This window comes from Haliotis asinina, chromosome 6, assembly GCF_037392515.1.
Source record: "Haliotis asinina isolate JCU_RB_2024 chromosome 6, JCU_Hal_asi_v2, whole genome shotgun sequence".
Taxonomy (NCBI): Eukaryota; Metazoa; Mollusca; class Gastropoda; order Lepetellida; family Haliotidae; genus Haliotis; species Haliotis asinina.
This window is the reverse complement of record NC_090285.1, coordinates 33265198-33290177: the sequence shown is the minus strand read 5'-3', so window position 1 is coordinate 33290177 and position 24980 is coordinate 33265198. Positions and strand designations below refer to the sequence as shown.

Genomic DNA, 24980 nt, shown 5'->3' with positions numbered 1-24980 from the left:
GAATTCACTGTAACCAGAGTTGTTGGTGGTGTCGAAAATGTGTATTAGTATATTCATTATGCGATCAGTGTGATGTTGGTCCAAGGCGGTCTTGAGTCATTCCCATTAGGGCACAGAAATTCACATTGCATGTCATGTTTGTCCAGTATACACCGTACTCAGCAGTATTCCAGGTGTGTGGCGACGATAAATAATCGCGCCTGCACCAGACAATCCAGTGACCAACAGCATGAGCACCATGCTACGCACATTGGGATACGATGACGTGTCAACCAAATCAGCGAACTTGACTACCCGATCCCGTTAGTCGCCTCTTACTCAAGCATGAGCCGGGTTACTAAAGACCAGTTCTAACTGTTTCCTTCGATGAGCCCGCTCAAAACGAAGCGTATATTTTCATTTACAATGATACAAATAAATAACAATTAAAGTGTTTAAACTCATCAACAGTATCTGAAAATAGAAAATGCAGGGGCGGATACAGCAGGGGTGCTTGGAGAGTGCACTGTTCAATTTTACCCGTTTTTACGAATTTCATTTGTCTTGTAATAACCTTTCAGGATGCACACACACACACACACACACACGCACGCGCACGCGCACGCACGCGCACGCACACGCACGCACACGCACACGCACACGCACACGCACACAACACACACACACTCACACACTGGGTTCGACTATGAATTCATTGTTTCGATTCGAAATGCGCGCACACACACACTCACACACTGGGCTCGACTTTGAATGCAGTGTTTCGATTAGAAATATTTACTGTACCGACAGTTCTCGACGATAAGTCGAGGAAGGATTATCTCCCTTCCAGAGGCAATCTCACCACGTTGTGCTTCAACTAGCATGACTCCACAGAACACCTTTACTTGACATACATACAGATCGTCTCCTTACAGTGGTCAGTCGTATGGTGGAAGTTCACGTGCTGGTCCAGAGATATATTCTATGTGTGTTGCTCTCCGCACACGCTGTGAGCTCTGCAACTGACAAGGTTAGTATTCACTATTTGCCAGAGTTAAAACGGGGTCAAAGTTTGCCGTATTCGATCGCATGTGAACGTGTGACTGGGAACAGGTGTTCTGTATGAGAATATGCAAACGCACGCAGGTACGGCTAAGGTCGCAAATTATATCATTATATATTTCCAGTGTACATGTGTGCGTATTTGATCATATATAATCTTAATTATAATTTTGGGGGTGTTGGTAGTGTTGGGGTGGGGGGAGTGGAGTAGGGTGAGAGGGGTTGGGGTTTTTTGTTGTTTTTTCTACATGTTAAGTTAAAAACGGTAATCGGTAATGTTAATTTAAATCATCAATGTGGCCACCGAATGCTCGGCATCTACATCGACCAATAAACTAGTTTCGTCACACACCACACTTGTTATATTACGTCTAGTAGGCAACTAATTGGTTCGGATGTGTTCGTCGAGTCGTCGTCCACAGTGTCCTAGCGTGTTGAAACATTGCATATGATATCAATAGCTTGACTAGATATGACTGTCAGTTTCACATCTTGGTTGAAAAGTTACACATATTGATCTCTATGGCTCAGTTCCAGTGTAATATTACAGCAAGCTACCGGCTCGGATGCTGCAATGTGTAGGCATTCCCCATTTGCCGGTGCTCATGCTGTCAACCACTACCTGTTTTCCAGACCTGAATATCTACCGGCCTTCGCAATAGAGCTACAACACCGGGTCTCTATAGCACATAAATATTGTACTTCATTCTCAGTTAACGAGCATATATAGGATGCGGATATGTTTGGCTACATATTAATGCGTCACTCATTTACTTGAAGTTCCTGTTTCTCGCCATAAATACCACGAATGTTGATCAGAGGTAACGCGGAAACTGTTCAGGAACTCTGTCCCCTTCAGTATTCAAAAGTTTCCATGTAAAGGATGCTACTTTCACTTTATTCCTATCCTTGTTTGTACGGCATCGCCCACTTGCTAGCTGATGTGTAAAGTGTACAGAAGTAACTGATCAGTCCGTGATTTACTACAATGATACGGTATAGGACACTATTAGCCCACATGGCGAAACAGGTAAGACCGATGTGTTGATGACTACAGAATACGTTTTTAGTGTTTAGGCTACAAAGCCAGGGTCATTACTACAACCAACCGCGAATTGCAGTTACAATATTGGTCCCCCAGGAATCCTTGCTTGTCGTAAAAGGCGTCGGGGTTTATCGGGTGGCTAGGCAAGGTGGAATGCTGAATACGTGATGGGTGATTAGCCAAGGTTGAATGCTGAATACGTGATGGTTGGTAAGGCAAGGTGACGTGCTGAATACTTGATGGGTTGTGAGGCAAGGTGACGTGCTGAAAACGTGATGGGTCGTTAGGCAAAGTGATGTGCTGAATACATGATGGCAGTAGATATAAATTTCATTCTACAGCACAGACAATAGAAACTATGTCAAAACAATGCTAAAACAATGCGGTAATTAGCTAAAACAATAGCCCATGACCCACATCCCTCATCCCTCATCCCTCATTTCGTGCTCCAATTAGCAAAGACAATGAAACCAGTGACCGTAAATCCCTCATCCCTCATTTATCCCTCATCCCTCATCCCTCATCCCTCATTTGTCCCACATTTCATCCCAAAAATAGCTACACGTGACAGTCATTATCTAAACATATCAATTTCATTAAGCCTAGTGATACATAATATCACCATGGTGAAAAGAAGTTAATGACGTTTAAGGAGAAATTATCAATGGATGTTTCACGTCTATTCAAATAAGTTGTTTATACAGAACAGTCACGACAGGGTGGCATGACCGGTTGATACCCAGTGCACGGTGTACTCTATATATAGAATCAACAAGCCAGGGGTAGCATGACTGGATGATGAAACTTAAACCTTTGAATAGTGCCATGTCATGATTAGTCATCCCTTTCACATTCTTTTTTTAAAAAACACACGTTCCACTACGTCTATAAATCTACCAATGAGCGATGGTGATTATTGTGTGTTGTCCAATGACATAGTTTGAATTCACCAATAGATGTGCGCATGCTCGCATCCATCACTGCTTACAGCAATGTTATTCCAACTGAGTCCAAGCAACAGACAAGGTGTGTCTTTGCTGAACAGACATCATGGGAACAAGAGTTACAGATCGGTTCGTATTCTTTTATACAAAATCTTCACCATTTAGCCAGTACTATCCTGTTAGGATTGAAGTTGATGGTAAAATCTTCAACTGTGCTGAGCAGTATTATATGTACATGAAGGCAATGACGTTTGGCGATGTGGTTACAGCTGAACACATTTTAAGAGCCTCTTCTGCTGTTATGCAGAAGAGATTAGGAAGATGTGTGAAAAACTTTATTCAACACAAATGGGATGTTGTGAGTTACCATGTTGTGAAGAAAGTTACCCTGGCTAAGTTTACTCAGTCCTCCACTCTTCGACATGCATTAATGAACACCTCCACAAAAATATTAGCTGAAGCCAGTCCATATGATAGACGATGGGGTGTTGGACTCTCTCTTCACGGTCCCAAGCTATTAAATCCATCTAACTGGAAGGGACAAAACTGGTTGGGGAAAGCTTTGATGGAGGTCAGACAAGAGCTTATGGACAAAGTTGTTGAGAGTGAAAAGTGTTAAATTCTTGTTTACAGTCAACTGAATGGTAAAGCAGCTTTCTATTCCTGGAAGCAAGTTCTACAATCATCACACACCTTGCACGAAACAGTTGTCATGCAATGTAACGAATGGTTTCAAGATCGCAGTGAATGTGTCAAGGATGCTAAGAGAAAGTTTCAAGATGATTCTAGGTCAACGAAAAGAATCATCATCAAGAAGACAAGAAAACTGTTCTTGTGTGTCGACGAAGTTGATAGTGGAAATCACATAAAGCATGCGGAAAATCTTCTCACTTTGTGTTACACTTTGGAACTGGCTAAGATTCTTAGACGGTTATCCTGTGATTTGTGTTTTGGATGTATGTTTGAACCTGAGGGAGAACTGGAGCACACGTGTAAGCACATGCTAGAACAGGATCACGTTGATGGTCTTTTCATGACGGCCATGAGTGAAATAAATGATGAACACGTGATTGATAAATGGTTGGAAGTATTTAGTGATGACACATCTCTGAATTACGTGAACATAGTTTCATACCGCTGCAAAGACTTTCGGGACACTCATTTTAAAACATCAGAGTGGCTTCATGATCTGAAGCAACGTGTGGTTAAGATGCTGTTGTTAGAAAATCGCTTTCAATAATTGTGAATGTATACATGAATGAATTCTATTAATTAAAGCATATGTTCCTTCCTATTCGTACCTTCATGTTATATATTGCCTGTTACAACTGGTTTCATTCAGTACGTGTGTGAGTTCACAAAAGATGAACAGGGTATTGTTAGAGAGGCACGAAAAAGCATTAGAAAAGTATTATTATGACCCTCACAATCCAGGAGCCTACTATGGTCCGTCCAAACTCCGACGGGTATTGAAGACAACACCTCAACCTGATGTTAAGCTCAGGAAGGTGAAATGGTTTGTCAACAACCAAGATCCTTACAGTTTACACAAACCAGTCAAGCATAGATTTAAAAGGATGAAAGTCAGAGTGAATTCCATGGACGAAATGTGGGATGTGGACCTTGCTGATCTTTCACGCTACAGCAAAGAAAATGAGGGTATCCGGTATTTGCTTGTCGTGATTGACATACTGAGTAGGTTTACTTTTGTCCTTCCTTTGGAAAATAAAAGGCCAGAGTCCGTGTTGAAAGCCTTTAAAAAAATACTTCAAGAAAGAAAACCAAGAAAAGTACGCGTAGATGGTGGTAGTGAGTTTAAGGGAGTGTTCAAATCTTTTTTGGAAAAACAAAATATTACCATTACTATTGCACGCAACGAAAACATTAAAAGTAATTATGTGGAACGCTTCAACAGAACACTGAAGTCGTTGATCACACGTTACATGACACGTAAGAACACCAAGCATTATCTCAGTGTTCTACCTGATTTGGTGTACAACTACAATAACACCCCACATTCGTCTTTACCCCTTCTATCACCTGCTCAAGTCAATAAAAGCAATGAATTGAAAGTTTGGCAACACTTGTATGTCAAACCCTTGTTGAAGTCAAAGGAAAAAAAAGGTCAAGTGATAAAGAAATACAGATATAAAGTTGGTGATCTTGTTCGCATCCCATACCTGAGGAAACCGTTCAGCAAAGAACTTGATCTGAAGTGGACGGAAGAACTTTTCAAAGTAACAGAACGTTTCAAGAAACAAGACATACCTCTGTACAGAATTAAAGATTTTCATGGTGAACTTATTAAAGGGAGTTTTTACACTGCCGAACTGCAAAAGGTTAACAAAGGAGACGATATTGAGTGGCAAGTGGAAAAGATCTTAAAGAAGAAACGCATGAGAGGAAAAACGTATGTTTTGGTTCGTTGGTTAGGTTGGCCTAGTTCTTTTGATTCATATGTGGTAGAAAGTCAACTGAAAAACCTATGATGGAGAAATATGTGTTTCTCAAGAGTTCTGACACAAAAAATTCTTATTTCAAGGATAACAGCCCTTATCATTTTCGCATTAAGCTCAATCAAAGACTGCTGTTTGATGGATTTTGGGTCGTGTCTTTATCCGAGTTAAACTTTGGAAAGATAGACCTCACTCATGTGAACGATCCTTATGTAGATATACTGTGTAACCTGTGCGATAGTTCACTGGTGGGTAATACCCAGTTACCACTGTTAAGACGCATTGATCTGAGGAATGGACCCAACTTTTCCTTTGCTAATGAATACAATATCCATGTGATGGTCAAAGAGTCACCTGACATTGAAATCTGTATAAAAGCGAGCAGTGGAACACCACTGTCATTCTTGAAAGAGCAGACTTATGCAACACTTCACTTGAGACGTTATCCCTTTGCTGACTGAACATGGATTCCCTCCCTCTGTATATCCCAGATTATAGCAAATGGCAGAATTACTTCAAGAAACACATGACAAGTACTTCTCGTGTTGTGAATGGAAAAGCTCCCCCTAAAGTTATTCCATCTCACCGATCTGTTTCTCAACCGGAAGAACCTAAAATCGAACTGCAGATGACTTCAGAACAACAAAGTGTTGTGGAGAGAGCGGATGCTAAAGAAAAGCGTCATAGGTCTTTAAAAAGAGCTGCAGGTGAACAGATTGCCACAACCAAGAAGATACGTCAGACACGTAACATCGCCTCCAAGACAGCTAAAGTGCTCAAGTGTACTCCTGTGAAAGAAAACGACATCTTCAGTTGAGCATCATGTCTTTATTGAATAGCAAAACTTTTGAAGAGTTGGTACCGGATTCGCTCAACCTATTTACCTTACCTCCATATCAGACCAGTATCCAGCAACACTATTTTGTAGATGTACACCCACTCAGTCAAATTAATGACTCTTCTCCACTGGAATTTCACATATCCAATTCGGGTAGTGATTACATTGATTTGAAGCGAACAAAACTGCATGTAAAACTCAAAGTCACCCATGCGGATGGATCGGTATTGGATGCAGACGAACACGTGGCACCTGTCAATTTGCTTTTGCAGGCACTGTTTTCTCAAATTTCAGTGTATATGCAGAACCAGTTGGTGTCTTCGACCAACAATCATTATGCTTACAAGAGCATGATGAAGACCTTGCTAAACTATGGAGCTGATGCGAAAAGCTCTCAAATGACATCGCAGCTGTTTTACAAAGATGAGGGTGAAGATAATGATGCCATTGAAACAACTGATTGTGTCACTGGAACCAATTACGGTTTGATTGCACGTGGTACCTACATCAAGAAGAGCAATGAACTGACCATGTCTGGACCTTTGTATGAAGATGTGTTTAGCATGAAAAGACATTTAATCAATGGAGTAGATTTGACTTTGAAATTGTACAGATCATCACCTACTTTCTGTTTGATGAGCGGTAAAGCCAACCAAGAGTATACCATTGAGCTACTCGATGCTTATCTTCAAGTATGCAAACTCAAAGTCAACCCGGCGCTGATTCTAGCTCACAACACCCTGTTCGAAAATAACTCCAATGCACTCTACCCTTTCACCAAGTCTGAGGTCAAGGTCAACAGCATCCCTGTTTCTCAACTGACGCATACCATTGATAATGTGTCCAACCCCATTGCTAATCGTTACATCATCGCCTTTGTGGAAAGCAAGAGTCTGAATGGGTCATATGACAAGAATCCTTTCAACTTTCAATCCAGCATGCTCAAAACTGTCAGTCTCTATGTGAATGGTGTCAGTGTACCTGGGCGTCCAACTCGAGCTGATGATGTGAACAGCTACGTAAACATGTTTGATGGCATGGGGTTTTGGAGAGAAAATCGAGGAAATTTCATATCCAGGGGAGAATTTTTGTTAGGAAATGCACTGTTTGTCTTTGAACTGGAAGAGTTGTGTGGAGAATCCGAGTACCTCAATCTGGTGAAGACTGGAAATGTGCGGTTGGAAATCGAGTTCAAAGCTGCACTAACCAAAACGCTGAGCTGCATCATTCTCAGTGAAAGAAACTCCATCATCGAAATCGATCAAGCGCGAAACGTCTTCATCAAGTAAACACAGAGATGAAAGCTTCACAGTTGATGTGCGCCCTTCAGTGTGATTCAACCTTACAGACTCACGTCTTGGGGGTGTATGCCAGAGATACGCTTCCTATAATCGCACCTTTCATGCAAAGACAAGGTGTAGGATTTATTGTGAATACTGAGTCCAGTCAGAACAGTGGTCGCCACTGGGTTGCTATGTACTTTAAAAACAATACAGCAGAATTCTTCGATAGTTTAGCAGATCCTGTTGATGTTACATTTGATCGCTATTTAAAGACTTATGCTGGTTCTTACTTACGCAGTAATCACCGGTTACAATCTGTGAATTCAAATGTGTGTGGGTTCTATTGTTTGTACTATGTATTATGTAAATTTAAAGCATGCCTGAGTCTAAACCATATACTTCATCAGTTTGATGTACACAACTTCATGTGGAATGACGCCTTTGTATCTGAATATGTTTGTAATTATTTCAAATACTGCTCTGCTTCTTGTCTAGATTGTAACTGATGTTATATCTATGTATGAAAAAAAAATATCAATAAAATTAGTGTAGATGAGATTAGGTTTGTGTTGTGTATAAATACCACGGTATCAAGCCTAGTATTGCAGTTCTGTGCTAAAGAGCGATCTGAATACATCATGGGAGAATGTGTGTTACCATTTCAAACTCCTACTACAATATCGGTTGTGGGAGGATCTTCAAGTGGGAAAACCTTTTGGGTTGCACAGCTCTTAAAACAAGCTAGCTGCATGTTCGATCCACCACCCAACCTGATTGTGTATTGCTATGCCGTGTGGCAGGATGCCTACAGCGAACTTGAGAAGACGATTCCCAACATTCGATTTAAAGATGCACTACCTACAGAAGAGGAGTTAAAATCATATTCTTCGGAATCCGATAAACGGTGTGTACTGGTAGTAGATGACTTCATGCAAGACATTTGTAAGAACCCTCTGTTTTTACATCTTTATACCACACTATCTCATCATCTGGGAATTACTGTCATTAACATTCAACAGTCAGCCTTTCCTAAAGGCGAATGTAACAGAACCATGTCTCTAAACACCCATTACTTTGTTCTGTTGTCTAACCCGCGTTCAGCACATGAATACAGAATTTTGGCATCGCAAATATTTCCAGGTCAAATTAAATATTTTATGGAATCCTTCCAAGATGCAGTTGGGAGAAAACAATATGGGTATCTTGTTTTGGATGCTTCACCCCATGCTGATGAACGCTATGGACGTTTACGCACAAACATATTTCCTGATGATGAAGTATGTACAGTCTACTTACAACAGTCCCAGAAGTAGGACTGAAATGATATATTCGTCTCTCTACAAGTGTTTTCATCATTTCACACTCACCGCTGAAGTTGAACAGAACCATGGATGTGTGCGGACGGTTCAATGATGTGCTCGCAGACTGTGTTGAAACAGAGCGTTACACTGAGGAGTATGGCTATAAGTTTAGTGACAGATTGAAGTCGTTCAACAACTGGCCTGTTCAAATGAAACAGTCGCCAAAACCCATGGCTGAAGCAGGATTTATTTACACAGGACAGTCTGATAAAGTCTACTGCTTCAAATGTAGGCTTCGTGTACATCAATGGATACCCGATGATGATCCCATGACTGAACACTTCAGACTGTCTCCTCACTGTAACTATATACACATGGTGTCTGAACCCATGGATACCAAGAAAGGTTAGACGTGAGCAACTTTGAATAAATATTAATCACCGTAGTTTTTCAAACTGACAACCTTCCATATAACAACCAATTCACGTCACTTCAGCCATAGTACAGTCAGCCCTCCCTCAGAATGTATGCAGTGAAAGAAAGGAATTGTCTGATCAACATTATCGAAAAACACAGAAAGGATGATGCAACATTGAAAGAAACAGCTTCTCGAATGTTGTTTACAGTGTCAGTGTGGGGAGACGATTACGCTGCTTTACAAACAGAACATCACTATGACTCATGGACTGAAGTCATTAAAGACTTCTTGTGGAATAACAGACTGTGTCCCAACATATTAGATGAAGACATATGGATAGATGGAAGGGTAGACTACGAATGTTTCTGTAGTGAAAACGAGCGAGTGGTTGCTAATAATATTTTTCGAAAGGCTATGTCTTTACAAGATTACGAAGACTCAAAACACAGCACCACTGTGTCTGTTAAGGGTGAAGATTTGTTGGAAAGTTGGCAAAGAGATCCTCCTCATGATTGTAGTCAGTGCAAAGAAGATGACAACAAAGAAGATGCGATTTTGGGTTTCTAGATAAATAACACTAACCAAAGATGTGTGTCTTCATTTGAGAGTGGAACAGCTACCATACAGCATCAACATGAGTGGTCTGCTCCAAAAACATTCAGCTTTTCTTATGATGTTGGAACAAGCTAGTGTCAGGCAAAGAAAGGCTTTGTTAATACATGCCTCACGTGAACAGCTTATGTCAGTGATTACTCTTATATTTAACATTTTGAGAGGAATCATACCCTTACCACACAGTGATAAAATGCGTCTCTCACGCTACAAGAAGTGCATTCGATCTTTAGCCAGCAAGACAGTTAGTAGTCGCGAGAAACGTGAGCTGATTCTGACACATCATTCGGTTCTACCCATTTGCATAAAATCCTTTCAAGTATACCTCTCATCGATTCACAATGAGCAAGCCTATGGTTCTTCTGACAAGAGAGACCTACCAGAGGTTGATGAACAATCAAGAAGAACAGATTCTTCCTCAGACAGCGAATCAGATACTGAATCAGAATCCTCTGACGAGACAAGATCTGAAGATGATGAATCATAATAAGGGTTCTAGTGATGAAACAGTTGCATCTGTCATGGAACATAACATGGACTTTATGCTTCGTGTCCCCGAGCAGATCATTCGAGGGGTTTCGTCTACAAAGACCATTGGGAAGTTAATGAGCTTGTGGATATTTGTGAAAGAAAATATTCTGAATGGTCAAATAGGACTAACAGGAGATCTAAGACTTGTGTTACCTAATGGTGAGGTATTACATGGTTCAAATATAGTGGACTTGCTCCGCTTTCTCATCATGAAAGCAGGTGCTGAGAGTCACCGACCAGTGGGATATAGAGAGTTTTATAAACTTTTGAGACATTTACACATTCCTAAACATCTCATGAAAAGCAGGCAAAATAAAGACAAAAAGAAGAAGACTGTAAATACTTTATATATAAAACGCAAAGCGTCTCATGGTGTGCCTGGTGTGACAAACGTAAGGAAAACAATCGAACCATTTTAATGTACATCCATTCTTCTATACATATTATGTACAAGGAAATAAAAAAATGGATTACTAAATGACTAGTTGGTCTTGTTGTTTATCGTAAATGCATGTTGAGTTTGGTCAGCATCAGCAGTTTCTCTTTTCCTGTGTTGGAAAGCAAACCAGCGTTCAAACTGTTAATGTTGTCATACCAGTCGGTGTATCTATCATGGAAGTCTAGTCTGAGTTGTGTACGTTGATGACGTGCACTTTCTAACATGTTTTGATGAGATATTCCACTCAGAGCTTCTTCAAAATAGCGCTCCACCTTTTCATCACTATTCAGCATCACACACTGGTGATTGATTTGAAACGGATGACCAGTTTCACATCCATAGCAATCGTCTTCACACAATTTGGTGAATTTTGTCTTGAGTTCATTCAGGTAGAGCGTTTTGAGAATAGACTCGAACATTTGACGATGGTGTCTCAAGTCACGTGCACGCTCAAGAGACCGCCTTGTGGTGTTAATTTCACGCACTTCCACAGGATATACAGTGTTAGCAGGGATCACACCCTGTTCCATGACCCGCTGCAGAACCCTCTGTGCTGCTTGATAAGCAGCCATTCGTGTTCTTCTTAAGGTTTGTCCTTCACGCAGCGTTTCACCATTGGCACCGATCAGTCTGTACATATATGTCTGAACATTCATTTTGACGCTGAAAATAAATTAATGATTAGATAAATAGTTAGATAAAAGGAGCAATATATATATAATTAGATAAATTATATATAATGAATGAGTAAAGGAAGCAATATATGGTGAATGAGTAAAGGACTCCATACATGGCAAATGCGTAAAGGAAGCACATACCTGTTGAGCACTGTTTTCTTGTGGAAAGATGTCTTCACATACATAGTGAATGTATACAATTTTTTTTAGATTGGTGAATATCCATATGGAACGCTGTGAACAGCATCATCTAACAGATACCTCTTGTCGTCAACTGGTGTCAATGCCACTTTGTTTTGTCTCTCAGTGTACAAAGTGTTATTGTATGATCGAATCAAGTGAAAGGAACAACTGAACCTCTTCTGTTCAAATAATGATTGTTTATACATATCATGTCTGAGAAATTTCTTGATGACAGATTTCTTAATGCCTTTAGCTGTCTTTTTTTCGATGACGTTTTTAGATTTTTGCATCAGAAAAGAGTACATTTTGCTTTTTAGTCCCACAAACTCTAATATGATGCTCCCGCCTGCTTCATCCTTCATTTTACCAGTTACCTTGCGATTTTCATCCGAGTATAACCCTTTTGGATCATCAGGTGCATAGTTGGAAGTGTCAAACAAATGTTGATTGTATTTCATGAACACATAAGGATTCAAAAGGGGTTCATGTGAAGGTGCATGTACATGCATAAACAAACTGTCCGTGTCCGTCATCAAAAGGTCAAGTCTTTCTGGCCCATACTGCATTTGCATGACATCATAATAGAAAGTGTAAATTTCATATTTGGCTAAATCCAAGATGGTGAAGCCAACAGCAATGGGTTGATCTAAATGTACAGATAATTTCTCCAACTCTACTGCAGTCACGTCTTCTGAAAAAATTTTGACCTGTTTGAAGTTACTTTTCGCTGCACATTTTCGAAGTTTAGATCTCTGTGTTACCAACTGAACTGTTTTATGCTTTCGTTTATTCATGCAGAACCGTCCAAACACACAGTTGTTCATGAGTTTATAACGATCTTTATCACAGTCATCCTTGGCATTTTTGCGGTTACTCAAATTAAGATCGATGTAAGGTTTCAACCATGCTCCTTGTCTAAATTTTAACACTCTGTGTATTTTTGTACATATCAATCCATGTCTCAGGTACAGCTGTAACGTTTTGAAGTGAACCACGTAGTGGGAACGATCTTTTAGAGTAGTGAACAGTTTTTTACCGGATGATTTCTTTGAACCTTTACGCAACGATTTTTTGAGTGGGTTGAAATGAGTTAACAGTTTCTGGTGAGCAGGTGAAAACTCATCATAGGGAATGTCATCATGTGTAGGAGCCATGGGAAAAGCAGCATGAGCTTTGTGTAAGTGTTTGGGATACAACAAATCGACTTCAAGGATGTAACCTGTATCTCCTTCTGTATCGACAGTTGTCCAGTCAATGGTGTCATACTCTTCAGAACTGATGAAGCGATAGTTTCCAATGGGGAGCGGTTGTAGCATGACTGTTGCATACAGAGAGTTAACATCAAAGTAGAGAAGAAAGGAGGTGTCTTTCAGTGGATCAAAACCCGATAGGTGATAATTGTTAGCAACTGCATATTTCTTACTAATCATAGACACCCCACCACGAATGGAATTTTCAATGAAATTGTAAGTGTCGACATCAGTGAACAGATCAAGTTTGGCATCTGTGATTTTCATAGCAGCATCCAGACAAAAACCTGGCATGGAGTAATAATGACAAATGTCAAGACCATAGTCAGTCAAACACCCTGTTCTGAAGGTCTGTATGATGTCGGTTAATAGCAGCACATCAACACTCACATACAACCGGACAAAGTCGCTCATGGTTTCACAGTCAAACTCCTTCCATAATTCATGAACAAATGTATAGTCTTCCTGACTAATATTTTCATCAGACAAAGAACTGAAGAAGGATGCTTGAGAAGGTAAACAAGTCTCATTCAGTTTTCCCCAGTCATCCATGTATTCATAAGGAAAGGGAAGTTTCCTTGTTAACATGTTTCCATGATGGGGGAAGTGTTCTTTCAAATAGACAAATGAATCCACGCCTTTGTTCAGTTGGTTTTGTGTCAGTGCATCTAAGGAACTTTGCAGAAATTTGTAACTATCCAAAAAGACCAAATTGTTATCCACTGTAAACGATAGAAACTGTTCTGAGTTGTGAGGGATGACTGTAATGTCTCTGTCACCAAAGTGTTGTGCTACTTCCAGTATCAAGTGAGAATCATAACGTTCAGAGTTATGAAGCATGACAACCACTTTCTTGCGTAACTGAAAATTCAGGTTACATCGATTATGCAAAACTTGTCGAAAACGTCCTGTCAGGTGATCGTGGTCTAACACTCGATCAGTACCTAACAGTTCACTACACAAACCACAATGAGTAGCATTGGCGATGGTTATCTTATCTTGGACAGTGAGCTGCATGGGTTTGATAGAATCCAACAATGTCTGGATGCTGTCATATTCCCTTAAAATACTTTCAATAAAATGCTCAGCTGCCTGTTCTCCTACATATGTTTGTACAGGTTTCGAATACCGTTCCTCCGTGCACACCACTTTGTAAGCATAAGCACAAGGTACATGTTTATTCAGTCGTGAACTACCCGGGCTGCTTTCTGGAATGAGCAAGGACTCAAAATCAGCCACGATAACAAACGTGGCTCGTTCTGTTTTGCTTTGAGAACGTAATCTAAACTGATACACCGCATCCTCTGGACTAGGCATAATGACTCTTTGTGCTTTGTCATAACAGTAGTCTTTATGCTTATCCAGACATTGTTGTGATGTATAACACCAAAGACATTTGCGACAGATGAACTGAGTGCGGTTATTACGTTGCTTGTTTCTGACTAACCCACTTAAACTGGTAATGAGACAGTAATGTGTATTTGGTTTAACGTCTACGTCCATGCGTTCATGTTCTTCTAACCCTAGGATGCCTTCAAAATCATCCGACTCACTTTCTTGTGAAAGCAACAACAAATCAATCTTCCTGTTTTCATCTGCATCCAGCCTATTACTGATGTACATGGGATACAAAGTATTATCTTCAAACCCATACACGTTGATACTCAACTCATTGGCTTCTTCAAATCGAGGAATTTGTTTTAAAGTCATGGGAAAGGTGAATCCTTCTAAATTCAAACGGTTTAAATAAGGACGATAATTTCCCTCGCGTTCTTTGTTATGAGAAGCCGGAAACAGTTTTGCTAAAATGCTGTAAGCAAAACAAAGATTATCGCCATTTTTTATGTTGATAATACTTTTGGATTTCTTGACAAGAGTTTGTGGTAGTGGAATATAACTACCACCTTTGAAAGGTTCAAACTTTACCACAGTGAGTTTCAAAAGTACGACGGCGGAGATATTCAAACCAGAATGAACCCCCTCATAATCATCCAGCGTCTGAAGCATCTTGTGTACGGCTTCAAGATACTGTTCATTTAAGTCACTACCCTCTGTAGCTATAGTCATGACACTTCTGAAATAAGCCTCATGGTAACTTGTGCTCTCATCTTCCCGACTAGGTTTGGCCATTCTAATATGGAGACACAACCCCCATTTTACGGCTTTTTTCTCACGAATTTCATCCTCAATTGTATCAATAACCTGACTTTGTTCACTAATCATGAAATTCAGTGGGTCCGTGCTATTCCGTCCGTCAAAGTCATAGTCTCTAACATCTCCCTGTAGGGAGTGGCTTGAACATGGACGTGAGGCGATATTGGTGGCGGGAGGGGCGTTAGGTGGGGGAGGAGGAGGGACAAATAGCGTAGCCGTTTTAGCCCTTTGTCTACGTTTACCTCTGCCACCACCCGACATGTCATGGTCAGTTTTATGTGTGTGCATTCTTAATGCTTTAGAGGTTGGGAAAGATTGATGATACGTTTGACAAATATGTTCATCAGGAGCAGATGTTTTACAGTTACATGAATGTCGTTGATAACCGAATTTGCTGTTAAACCTTTCAAAGCAATGTGGACATTGACGACAATAAACATTTTCGGAACAACTTTTGACATGACGTTTTAAATTGTCTTCCCGATTAAACGATCGATGGCAATGGTTGCAGGTAAACAATATGCCCACTCGTTCACAATGTCTCTGATGTCTTAACAAATGACATTTCTGTTTGAAACAATGTCTGCAAATTTCACATTGGAAGACAGGACATGTAGTTTGCTCAGACATTTTGTTATTTGTTGTTATTCACCTACTATAAAATTTGAATACGATTCACTATTGCATGTTTTTTTCTGCGCCAACTTCTTTGTTTATCTGAAATAATTAAAGTTATGATAAAACGTTTCGAACAATGTTTTAAAAAATGATGCACAAAAAAGGCCAAAGACTAAGTATTCTGATTGTTACTCACTTCTCTGTTGCTTGTACGTTCGCTTGAAGAAGTCGAGTCTTGACTGTCTCTAGTCTTTGACGGACTGTTGAAGTGTGTTTCCGGTCGTGCATAACCTTATCCTTTTTATACCGTGTAAGTGCGCTATGTTGCTTGCTATTTCTCATGTCTTGTATCGGAAGAGGGATGCGACTGGGGTCGCCACGTTTTGAAAAAGTGTCACGATTACTTCGCTTCTGTTTTTCAACAGTACAACGTGGTTGCTCGGTACATGCAGGGACGTTGATACAACGTGTTTTGGAAATGATAGAGGGGTGTGTCGCTCATATATACTGCTCACCATCACTCATGATGTTGTCTTGACTGATATTCTTGTATATGCGCGGATTCACATGGACACTCACGCGCGCGCACACACACACACACACACACACACACACACACAGACACACACACACACACACAAGCCATCGAACCACATGCGCGCACACAGAGTGAGAAGTCGACACTGCTAGACTATGGGTGAAAGTCCAACAAAGAATAAGAACAAGACTTTTCAAAGTAATTATTCGTTTTATTAAATTAATAATTCCTTTTCATTCCTGACGACCAAACCTCACCCCGCGTTCAGTGTGGTACGTGTCTTATTACAAGGACGTTGTTTGCTGGTGTTGTGGGGAAAGCGTAGGGGACCCGTGCCTGACACTGTGTCACTGCATCAAGAGGATCCCTTGATACCTTCTGACAGCAACAGGAAATGTAGACTAACGCTTAGTTTCTGAATACATATCATTTTGATAGTAACACACAAACACATTCAAATTCAAAAGGAGCATCAGGGAGACCAGAGATTATAGGGCTTGAGCGCTGCAGCTAGGGCTATGGTGTTTGGGAAATAATATGGTTCGGGGGGCTGTGAGACAGACTACAAGGGATATTATCATCTCAGATGGTACGGATCAAGACAGCCACATCGATTGCGAATACACTCAGCACAATCATACATTCAGCACAATCAGCGACAACGTGGTTGTGCAGACTCGTACCACTTCTGAAATAATAAAATTTGTAAGAAGAACTCATGTGTGTAACGGTTTTTAACAGAATTAATGTTAAGTAACTTTACGGTAGGAGTACTACATCATTACATGAGAAGGGGCGTGATTGGACGAGTGGTAGTGACGTCGCACTGTATATCAGTGTGTTCTAAATCGGATTTGCAAATAATTTGAAAAAAAACCCTTCTTGCTATAATTAGACTTTACACACACAATTATATGAACTGTTTAAGACAAAAAATGTGACTTACTCAAGACAGTAATCTATATAAATTTATTAGACACCGCATTGTGAGAAGCTGGTTTTGGTGAACATATGAGTAAATTCATTCATAACTAACGAAGCCAGAGGAACGTTTCAGATCACTATCACCAGCTTGCCGCTTTAACCGGAATGAACCCGGTTGTCGAGCGAACAATATGATTAAAGTCAGGCCATAGCTACAGGTGTAACCTAACCTATCACCCGTCGTCTACCTTCACCGCTTTTCATTCAAGACGATATGCTTACTAGAATGAACTCGCCTCACGCATATATTCAAGACTAACTAAACAAACTCAGTGAGCGGGTAAGCACGTGTTCCCGTTGGTGAGAAACATTGTGCAAGCACCGCCATTCATGTGTCCATTTAGATTGCCTCGCAGAATATCTACCACCCATCATGATACTAACAGCGCAGTGATAATAACGTATTTTAAAACTTGTACTTCTCACATCTTAGTAATAATTTATCCAACACTATGATGTAGGTAAGAACACTTTTTGTGAATTTCTGGTTCTCATAAAATTCGTAGTCGCCTACAATAGGATACAAGGTCATTATCAGTACACCTATCAACATGTATCATTTTGTGAATACCGTCTTTAATCAAGGCGATCGCACGAACAGAATTATAAACCACTTATCAATCAGATAAAGTAATCACATGATAGTTAATACGTGATTGTGGTAACATAGATGATGATCAAAGTTACAAAGTACCTGCGCGTTAGGTTCTGCAACTTTTCAACAGAACACTAATCACATGGTTTAACATGTAATGTTTGCATCAAAATCTCTCCCACTTTGCTAGTGAATTCACTCTCACGTTTGTGTAAAGTCGAGGTACGTTCTAACGATTCTATCTAACGATCTATCACTTGTTACAGCATGATTATCATAACGAATTTCATTAAGAGTGGAAACACTGAGGATACACATCACATAACAGACATTTTTGATTCGGTAAAGTGTTACAAAGTAATTGAATCAGAAGCGTTAGTACTCTTTATAATTTTAAGTTCGTACTCTGTTCTTTGAGCATTAAATGAAACGCGAACAGGCATTACGTGAAATATTCCAACTAAAGCTGTTGCGAGCGGTGGTGCGTTTTAAGACGTAAACGAATTAGCAGACTCTTAAATGTGGAAAACGAGCTGTCTGCTGCTAACAATTTCTTTTCATCACTAATTCTACTGAATTTGAAAACATAGCAGGGAGGGTCTTGCACATCTCAGTTAAATAAACAGTAATTTAAAGCAAACTCATCTTGACCTACAGATCAAACCATCTTGACCTACAAATCAAACCTACTTGTCAGCACTTTTTTACACAATGGGCAATGGCGGAAAAAGTGGTGCATGGGCATGACACAGCGTTTCTCTTGCTGCTGATTAAGTTTCATTACAACGCATGAAATGGGATCGCGATGGGTTAGGGTTTGTATGTGACTTGATTAAAAAACGCTAGATCATAAAGACACTGTCGAGACGTCGCCAAGATAACCAGTCACATGACACCTTTCATGGTTGTTCTATATTACAGAGTACACCGTGCACTGGGTATCAACCGGTCATGCCACCCTGTCGTGACTGTTCTGTATAAACAACTTATTTGAATAGACGTGAAACATCCATTGATAATTTCTCCTTAAACGTCATTAACTTCTTTTCACCATGGTGATATTATGTATCACTAGGCTTAATGAAATTGATATGTTTAGATAATGACTGTCACGTGTAGCTATTTTTGGGATGAAATGTGGGACAAATGAGGGATGAGGGATGAGGGATGAGGGATAAATGAGGGATGAGGGATTTACGGTCACTGGTTTCATTGTCTTTGCTAATTGGAGCACGAAATGAGGGATGAGGGATGAGGGATGTGGGTCATGGGCTATTGTTTTAGCTAATTACCGCATTGTTTTAGCATTGTTTTGACATAGTTTCTATTGTCTGTGCTGTAGAATGAAATTTATATCTACTGATGGCTGGTTAGGGAAAGTGATGTGCTGAATACGTGATGTGTGGTTAGGCAAAGCGATGTGCTGAATACGTGATGGTTAAGCAATGTTGTAGTGGGTTTGCTGTGTAAGATTAGGTACGCTCTACCGCCTTGGACTCAAGTCCTTTAGTTGATTGATCATGATATCCATCTCTTATTTCTTGTGGTTGTTAGAACGCGTTCGTTTATACACTACCACGATGAAGATAAATGTCTGTAACTTCACCTTCAAGAGGACGTGCTGGTCGAAATTTTGTTATGTTAAACCTCTAAAACTCATTAACTGTTTATGAATAAATCAGCATAAACCAAGAGCACTGGCATTTTGATATCATGTGCGCAATATTCCTAAGACTAAGAACACCAACAGTAGCCAGTTTAGGGGATTCAAACGATAGGGGACCATTGATAGTTTGAACCAAGTGTAGCCATAGCAAGGGATCTAGAATAACTTGATGTAATCACCTGCTGTTGTAGATGATGAGAGCAGCTCAGTTTGAAAAGGGTGGTCCCGAGAATCTGTACGTTGGCGAGGTAGCCAGACCTGCTCTCGGGGAAAGACAGGCTCTTATCAAGGTGCATACCTCCGCCATCAACAGAGCCGATACATTGCAGGTGAGTGACTGTCACGGTAGGTATCTCACTTTGTGGCAAATCTTAATATTCAGTGTCTCTGGAATTGTCTAAATCCCATTATAGTCTCTCAAAGCGCTACTGCCAGAGTGTTTTAGTCAGACAGCGTGTGACGAGTATTATTTCTCATGACATGCTCGGAAGTACGAAAGTACTCAGGTCTTGCAAAGTCACGTGACCTACGCCCGGACTCTGTTCTCGAATGTTTAGGTAACTGATGCACATGCATTATGAATAGGTGATGAACACGGCTTAACTGAAGTTTAGAGATTCACAATGAAAACCTGGTCCTTCAAACGAAACACTTATTGATTTACCATACCCATCCTCTCTCATCCATAAGCTTTCGCGAGCAATGTTAGAGGAGTTGTATGCCAGATTCGTGGTCGTTCCTGGTAACACGTTATGTCCATAACGGCAAGATTTGACAAGTATCCATGTAAAGCCCTGAACATATCGGTCAACCCATGTTTGGGTACATTCCCACAGCCGTTCAGTTTTGGAGAAGTAAACTAAACTGACATCTCCTTCAGGTATTGTTTCAATTTAAGAATGCTTTTCACATGCACGATTCTTCAGAGGAAGGGTCTATACCCACCCCCTCCAGGCGAGAGTGACATTTTGGGTCTAGAGGCCGCAGGGGTCGTGGATTCTCTCGGACCAGGATGTTCTGAGAAGTGGAAGATCGGCGATAGAGTTATGTCCCTTTTGTCAGGTAATGAAACATCCGTTATATCGTCGAAGCAATCCGTTCTAGATTATGATCACACATATATCTTGAATATCAGGAAATAGCATTTTCATCGTTGAATACGTTCTTAATCAATTATTTCGGGGCAGTGTCGTCTCAAAGTTCCGACAGCACTCCTGTACTGACACAGAGAAAGTACCACCTGGTTAGATGGTATCGGGTAACCAAGGACCAAGATCGTGATTGTTAAATGAATGCCATGCTCTAGTCAGTTGTCAAAATCAATATCCAACAGACTATGACAATCCTCTGTACAAATCCTGTGTTCAGGGGGAGGTAACTCTGAGTACGTGGCCACTCCCGAGCAGCTCCTCATGCCAATACCGGAAGGGATGGACTACATCCAGGCCGCAGCGATCCCTGAGGTTTGGCTGACTGCATACCAGTTGCTGCACTTTGTGGGTAAGATTATGATATGTACATATCTCAGAATCTCCGACAGAAGGCCACATCTTCCACTTGTTAGTAATGCGTTCTCATGAAGGAGCAAGTGTGTTTTACAACACGACTCATCTTTCACTTTTTCGGTAATAAATACTGATTTGAAACCACATCTGTACATGCAAACTTCCCAGTTTGATTCTGGTCAATTTCATGGCCTGAATAATGACAACCTATCCTTGATATAACCTGACCTATCTTACACCCTCTTGAGAGAGTTGCGATTGTAGAATAATAAAGCATTACCCTTTAGGGGAGCTCTTAATGCTGTACCTTCTCCACGCATGACTTCCAATTACGCTTGTTTCTCCAACAGGCAAGGTCCAGACAGGGGAGACAGTGCTGATTCACGGAGGAGCCAGTGGGGTGGGAACCGCTGCCGTACAGCTGGTATCCCTGGCTGGTGCCAAGTCCATTGTGACAGCAGGATCAGAAGCCAAGATCGCGACTGCCGTATCCCTTGGGGCCTCAAAGGGGTTCAACTACAAGGAGGGAGACTTCAGTCAGAAAGTTCTAGATGCAACAAACGGTTTGGACTATTTGCCAAGCGGTTTTCTTATCGAGAATTTAAGTCAAAGGGTCATGGGAAATGCTCAAACATGTAACGTTTCAGACTAGTAGCCCTTCTAGCGCGCTGACTCATATCCCTCTGTGCAATGACATGATACATGTTAGTAGTATTTACAGTTTTCATTTTAGCACATTTTCTTTGTTGACAGGCAAGGGAGTTGACGTCATCCTGGACTGCGTGGGCGGGTCCTACTACGAACAGAACATGAACGCTATAGCCGTGGATGGACGATGGGTGCTGTATGGGTTGATGGGTAAGGGTTGATGGGTACGGGCTGAGGAATGCTGAGTAAACGCTGGGGCATCAAGAAGGCAAGGCAGTAACATGCGTTCTAATACAGGGCATGTCTATCTGGAGGAGGCGACACTGAGTCATGGTCGTAACACAATTCTGTCCAACCAAAGTTCGTAAATGAAAGGAAGTCGTGATACATTAATGACATCAAATAACGGACAGATCATTTGAACTCATACATTGATCACCCAACTAATATGAATTACGTCCCTTTGAACAAATCCGTTTTTCCTCCAATAACTTTCCACACAACGAACGTTGCAAATTTTATCGTAATGTATCGTTACACAGTGTGTGTTGGCAATTATGTGTTCATGTGTTCGAGAAGGTGGCCAGCGTTGGTGATTTGATGGATCATCGTATTGCAACTGCTTTGAGAGGTGGATAATCATGATGCCGATGATTGTATTGTCTGATCCCGACTCGATTATTTACCAGCAGCTGTCATATAGTCGGGGCACTTCTGAGTGCCGCGTCAAACAATAAACAAAAAAATACTAAATGATAAAAATAATTAACAATTAAGGTATTTGCATATGTTTCTTCGTTTCAAAAATTAGTCCCTCCAAATATCTGTGTACAAGAATACAGCCTCTATCAATATGCTAAACTGGCTCATGAAAAAAGCAGGACAAATTCCCAAGTGACAGACGTTTGTTAAAGCACATTCTACATTCTGCAGTAGTTATAGAATGCATTTTTTGTTTACAGGGGGTGGCACGATCAGCGGGGATGTGTTCGCAAAACTGTTGCGTAAGCGAGTGTCTGTTACAGGGACAACTCTCCGTGCTCGATCTCTTGAGGTAGGAAATTGAAAGGCAGACACAAAAGTCATCTTCTTTGTCCTCTACCCGACAGTCAAACACTATAATCGTCTTCAGTGGTGGTCAAACACTCTTCTTCTTTGACAGTCCTTTACACTGACTCTAACGGTTTTCACTGACAGTCAAACACCGACAGCTGTCTTCGCTCATAATTCTCTCTTTTGACAGTAAAACACCGACAATCGTCTTCATTGATGATTCCCTCTTTTGACAGTAAAACGCCGACGGTCCTCACCTGGCACAGTCAAACACTGATACTCCTCTCCCCGCCAACCTTCCTACTCTCGTATCAGTCAATCAAACAGTTTTAGTCAGTAGAGAGGCCTTAGGCACATGTACCGAGATATAACATTAAGTGACATTTTCATATAGTTGCATTAAGTAATATAAAGGTGACAATTTCGCAGTGAGGAATTACGAAATACAAGAGCTTCGTTTATAAATTTTGAAATGGATATTATCTTGTTTAAACTGCTGTTCTGTAAGATACTAACAAACATTTCTTTATTGGTGTACAGAGGAATATTTGGGAAATGTGTTTTACGTAGATCATTATATATTGGACAATTATAAAATTCATTTTCGACGTTATTAGATTTACATAGCTTACAACAACGATACTGTCTCGAAATACCATCACGTCTATCGATATTCTTATTAATAGGTAATACTACTCATGCCTCTTTAGATTTTATATGAGAAAGATAACTTTCTAAATAGAAAGAAGCTTTAATTCTTGAATACAAATACAAAGATGATCCATTCTTCATCAGCTCATGATTGTATGAGCCGTTATCCATGCATATTGGCACCGATCTGTTAGACCAACCGATTTCTTTTACTCGTATTCATGTTGTTGTTTTTTTCAGTACAAGTCCCAGCTCGTTGGAAGCTTTATGCAAGAGGTGCTTCCACATTTCATCTCGGGCAAGGTGAAGCCGATTATATTCACAACATTCCCACTGGAGAAGATCGGAGATGCCCACAAAATGATGGAGGAAAATAAAAATACAGGGAAAATAGTAATAGAGGTTATTCAAGATCGGGACAAGAAAGATGAACTGTGATGAGTACGATGTATAAGGTATATTGTTTGCCACTGTATTTACATATTCAGAAAAAATCAACACTGTTGGAGTAATTTGGAAAATATATTTGTAAACGATATCGCCATGTTATGATTGATGTTGTCCAGAAAATATTCAAGAGGTAGTATTTATATTTTTTCACTGTTCATGTATACATGTATATATATAGGCACATGAATATGTCATATTTGGTATCATGAGTAGATATGACACAAGACTAATACTATTGCATTCAGCATTGTACCATACATGATGTCGGGCAAGAATTAATTACATCTGGACCAGGTAATCCGGTGACTGGTGTTGTCAGCTTCCACTCCCGTTCCCTTAGATGACATCAGTCAATCACCTGCTGATATGGCACGTTTTAGTCCCCTTTTCTCAATGGGCAGTTTCTCCTGACGCAACAACCCCATAAACAGTTTAGGAGTGAATTAATATTTCAAACTAAGGACAGCTGTGTCAATGGGAGACTACCGTTCTACGGTAAACGTTTAGTGAAGGCAGCGGCGTGTCTATCAGTTTGCCGCTATGTGTATAAGAACAGGGGTTCATCTATTACCAGCAAGGCGTTATATGTCAACCCATTATGTTAGAATTGGAGTTCATCTGAATCTAAAAAATGAATAAACAAATCCGAAGTTTGAACAAACGACGTTTCTTTTAAACAAATATGTCCGTCAGGGCACTTTGTTTAGAATGCTGAAGATAATAATTATACAAAAGACATGATTTTGCTTCATGTATATTTGATTGAGAGAGAAGCGCCTCACTATACAAACTCCTGATTTGGAAAGTGTTCTCACATTGCTTACATGTATACTACCTTCGTGTGAACTCATTGGCTTTCTCTTTGCTTCATATAATTAATAACGGTGTTGCAAATTGAACCAAACGATGAATCAGTCACTCGTCCAGTCAAACGTCAATTCATTATCTTCCCTGGCTGGAGGAGGGGACTAAATGGGTGGAGTTGTCCGGCTGGGTGACTTGTTTCACTACGTGTCATCGTAACCCGTCTGCGTGGGTCGCTGCTCACAGTATCGATCATTCGATTGCCTCTGTCAGTTACTTACAGGCCGATATGGTAT

The 24980-nt window shown here is 40.5% G+C and overlaps 1 protein-coding gene across 2 annotated transcripts; it reads left to right on the top strand.

Moving 5' to 3' along the window:
- Window positions 1-805: 805 nt before the first annotated feature.
- On the top strand, window positions 806-24541 carry LOC137287258 (quinone oxidoreductase PIG3-like). 2 transcript variants are annotated; one of them, XM_067819488.1, is made up of 8 exons: window positions 806-1009; window positions 19765-19902; window positions 20500-20635; window positions 20942-21073; window positions 21429-21641; window positions 21832-21936; window positions 22689-22780; window positions 23671-24541. In XM_067819488.1, exons 1-8 carry the CDS (start codon window positions 926-928, stop codon window positions 23866-23868), a joined length of 1098 nt encoding a protein of 365 aa, XP_067675589.1. In that variant the 5' UTR covers window positions 806-925; the 3' UTR covers window positions 23869-24541. The 2 variants fall into 2 exon arrangements, with proteins under 2 accessions (XP_067675589.1, XP_067675590.1); XM_067819489.1 differs by lacking the exon at window positions 806-1009 and adding an exon at window positions 1941-2071.
- Window positions 24542-24980: the final 439 nt, after the last annotated feature.

Bases quoted from the DNA above. Each gene is read 5' to 3' on its own strand.
- LOC137287258 (XM_067819488.1), top strand. From the start codon at position 926: ATGGTGGAAGTTCACGTGCTGGTCCAGAGATATATTCTATGTGTGTTG. The intron at 20,636-20,941 runs GTAATGAAACAT...TCCTGTGTTCAG, and splicing joins AGTTATGTCCCTTTTGTCAG to GGGGAGGTAACTCTGAGTAC. The intron at 22,781-23,670 runs GTAGGAAATTGA...TGTTTTTTTCAG, and splicing joins TCCGTGCTCGATCTCTTGAG to TACAAGTCCCAGCTCGTTGG.